The sequence below is a fragment of the Phalaenopsis equestris genome, unplaced genomic scaffold (genome assembly GCF_001263595.1).
Source record: "Phalaenopsis equestris unplaced genomic scaffold, ASM126359v1 Scaffold000690, whole genome shotgun sequence".
NCBI classification, from domain to species: domain Eukaryota; kingdom Viridiplantae; phylum Streptophyta; class Magnoliopsida; order Asparagales; family Orchidaceae; genus Phalaenopsis; species Phalaenopsis equestris.
The window spans coordinates 32,986-36,459 of record NW_018165130.1 but is presented as its reverse complement, the minus strand read 5'-3'; the positions used below and the strand labels follow the sequence as shown (position 1 = coordinate 36,459).

The window sequence follows — 3,474 nt, the reverse complement described above, 5'->3', positions numbered from 1 at the left end:
CCTTGGAAGTACAAGCTTACATTTTCTTCTAGATCTATTGTTAAAAAAAGTAAAAAAAGATGAATGGTTAATTTTTAGATTAATTATTAATTATTATTGCATGCAAAAATATGAGGTCAATTTTTTATGCTTACTATTTTTTTAACAAATTGATGAAATACTTGGTTCAATGATATTTTAAAAATTATTCTTACCCTCAAATTAACTTTAGACAAAAAACTGCACTCAATATTGTTAATTCCTTAAAATTTGGAAGAGAAACCTTTTTGAATTGACAAACACTCTTGAAACCTTCCAAAGCATATAATGAATAATAATCTTTGAAATTATTGTTGTCATCTTATTTAAAAATCCTTTGATGATATTCATTGTTATAGAAAATTTTATATTAAAAAAATGTGCAGTCTTCCTTTTGTTTAAATTTATTTTGGGACAAATAAGTTTTTCTTAGACCATTTGAGAATATGTTTATTCAAATGCTTAAAAAATACTTGGGGCACATGTTTCAGTAAACTAATAACACCCAATTCAACTATGTTTGAAACACTTCATTCATGTAAAATAGCAAGAACACATGTAAACTTGAAGATTTTCAAGTTAATCATTGGTTACCTAAATATCTATGCATTACATGTCATAGTAACAACTTTAATAACTTTTTTGGTAAAATTAATTTTCCACATATTTGTGAAGCCATCAACATTTAATAAATTAAATAAAGCTATAAGAACATCATTCATTCTAGGTTTACACGATTTTTCATTTACACTTTTAATCAAAATAGATGCATCAGCTACTATAGTTAATATAATCCTTTTATAATAAATTTGTTTAGATCAAAATTCAATAAAAAACTCTAATTAATTATCCAAAATGTATCTTATGCACATGAAACACATATTATTAGTAATTGGAGAGTCGATAGTGACAGTATTTGTTATAAAATTTACATACACACATACAAAAGTACTAAAATTTTTGAGGTTAGCTGACAAAATTTTGAAGATCAAAATGAGACCACTTCCTTTTGTAGTTGAATTTATTTATTATATCATTATGTATATTTTAGTTGCATCTAACATTGTAACGTCTGCTTTATAATGAAAGCCAAAACGTGGCTTGAAAGAAACTTTAGTAATAACATTAATACTAATGCAAATATAATGTTGTTTATTAGCTTGCATAAAGAAAATGCAAGAAAAAAATTAGAAGAATTGTCAGCAAAAGCTCAATACCAATCAAAGCCAACAGTTGGAATATGATATTGAAGAAAACTGGATCAGTTAAATTCTTACTTATCTCATTTTGCATTGCGAAGTTTTATTAATGTGATTATTTTATTTCTAACATTTAATTAGTGAATTTTTTCTTATTTCCCAACGGCCTCTTCACTTCAGTAAATTTTTAATATGTTTTTCACTTTTAAAGTGAAAATGGTGTTTTTTTATGTGATAAAGAAAGACATGGGTAAAAAAAATGTAAAAAAAATAAAATTTTTAATGTTAGATATGTAAATACATAAGAATCGGGTGATATGTATGTACATTTTTGTAATTTCTATTAACACTGTATGTGGATCCCGTAGTAAAAATTGTTTAATTCATCACAGACAAAACAACAGAGCAACGCCAGAACATCTGCAAATTAAAGTCGAGTCCCATTTTTAGGAATAAATGATGTGGTTTATTCAGGAAGTTGTAATATTAGATTATGATAGGTACAACTTCGTGAAACAATAAAGATGTTTCTGAATGTATAAAAAACCGTACTCTGTGACATGAATCGAACTGTGAAATTACAATCTTCTAAGCGACCTAACTAAGCTCACCCTCCTGGAAGCCTTTAAGGAATTGTTTTTTGATAGAGAGGAAAGTGGGTGAGAGAAGTGTGGGTCAGCCCAATTTCATTGAGTAATAATGCAAGGCTTGGTCGGTTAAGTGTCACTGTTCTCCCTTTTCTCTACTAATAAAACCACATCTCCTCTTCTCCCAAACCCCGTGCACTCTCCCCCTCTCTCTCCATCTCTCCTTATCACTTTCTCTCTCTCTCCACGAAAAGCTCCCACCCTCCCACTGAATTCCCTCAAACATAATCTCTCATCCCTAATAAGGAACAAACAGTTCACTAAAAAACCACACTTTTAGCATTCCATCCCTCCTTCCTCACTCCCGAGGGAGTAAAATTGGAACCTTTTCACGTTTTCTCATAAATGGCCTCTCTTCAGCCACTCTGAACGTGCTCCCTTTCAATAAAACCACCGCCTTGTTTGCTTCTCTTGGTCCACATGGCGGATCGATATTCTGAGCAGGAGAGCAGTGGCAGCAATTCTTCGTCCCCCCATTCTTCTTCCTCGCCATCTGACTTCGCCGCCGGTTGCGGCGGCAAGCGATCGCGTGAGGGAAGCAAGCATCCGTTATACAGAGGAGTTCGAATGCGTAACTGGGGAAAGTGGGTTTCTGAGATCAGGGAACCCAGGAAAAAATCGCGCATTTGGCTCGGAACATTCTCCACGCCGGAGATGGCAGCGCGGGCTCACGATGTGGCTGCACTGAGCATCAAGGGCAGCTCTGCAATTCTCAATTTTCCCGAGCTCGCTGCTTCACTTCCAAAGCCGGCGACGTTATCTCCGCGAGACGTGCAGGCTGCAGCGGCAAAGGCGGCAGCATTGGAGCCGGCAGCACTGGTAGTTGCCGAGACGCCATCGACGGAGGAATTGGGGGACATAGTGGAGCTACCAAGGTTAGGGGGTAGTCTCCTGGATACCTCCGGCCGGGAGGTTGTTTATGATGAAGTGGTGGATTCATGGCCATATTCTTGGGCAGAAAAAACAGAAGACTTTGCTCTGTTTTCTTGCTCTATCTCGCCAATTAGTAACTTCGACGCACTGTTTTGGGATTACTGAACTACACCCACTCCTCTTACTCCTATCTACTTCATCTTACACATTTATTTCCTAGCTCTCCTCTTAATTTGTTAGCCCTTTTTCTCCTACCATCTCTACCTCTTTTGTGAAGTTTATGTTACTCCTACTGGTACTTGTTTTTTGTTTTTTTCAAATAATTTCAGCGTGAGAAGCTAGAAAGCAGCAAATTTCTATAGATTATAAATTAGGAGGCCGAGAATCTGTGATATAAAATGATGGTTTTTTTCCTCGGTTTTATTGTGCTATGGGATGAACCATTCAAGTGTAAAAGGAAAATTACAATTTGGCATCAATGTATTATTATTTTTACCTTCATTCTCAAAATCTAGTTGAATTTGTTGTTAAATGTTGAGGGTTGTGAACATAAATTTGTTATTCAAAATAAAAAAAATTAATTATTGGCTCAAGAAAAATTCAACGGAATATTAATAAGCCAAAATATGTTTTTAATTTAGTTTTAATTTACTGAAATTTAGATCTCATGGTTCTCATATTTGAAAAATTGATATGTTGAATAAACGGAAGGAACAAATTTCAATTTAATTGAAATC

At 34.1% G+C, this 3,474-nt stretch overlaps 1 protein-coding gene across 1 annotated transcript; it reads left to right on the top strand.

Annotated features, from left to right (window-relative positions):
* Positions 1-1,989: 1,989 nt before the first annotated feature.
* LOC110030261 (dehydration-responsive element-binding protein 3-like) lies at positions 1,990-3,209 on the top strand. The gene has a single exon (XM_020732889.1). The coding sequence runs from the start codon at positions 2,285-2,287 to the stop codon at positions 2,900-2,902; it is 618 nt and encodes a 205-aa protein (XP_020588548.1). The 5' UTR covers positions 1,990-2,284; the 3' UTR covers positions 2,903-3,209.
* The last annotated feature ends 265 nt before the right edge of the window (positions 3,210-3,474 follow it).

Bases quoted from the DNA above. Each gene is read 5' to 3' on its own strand.
- LOC110030261 (XM_020732889.1), top strand. From the start codon at position 2,285: ATGGCGGATCGATATTCTGAGCAGGAGAGCAGTGGCAGCAATTCTTCG.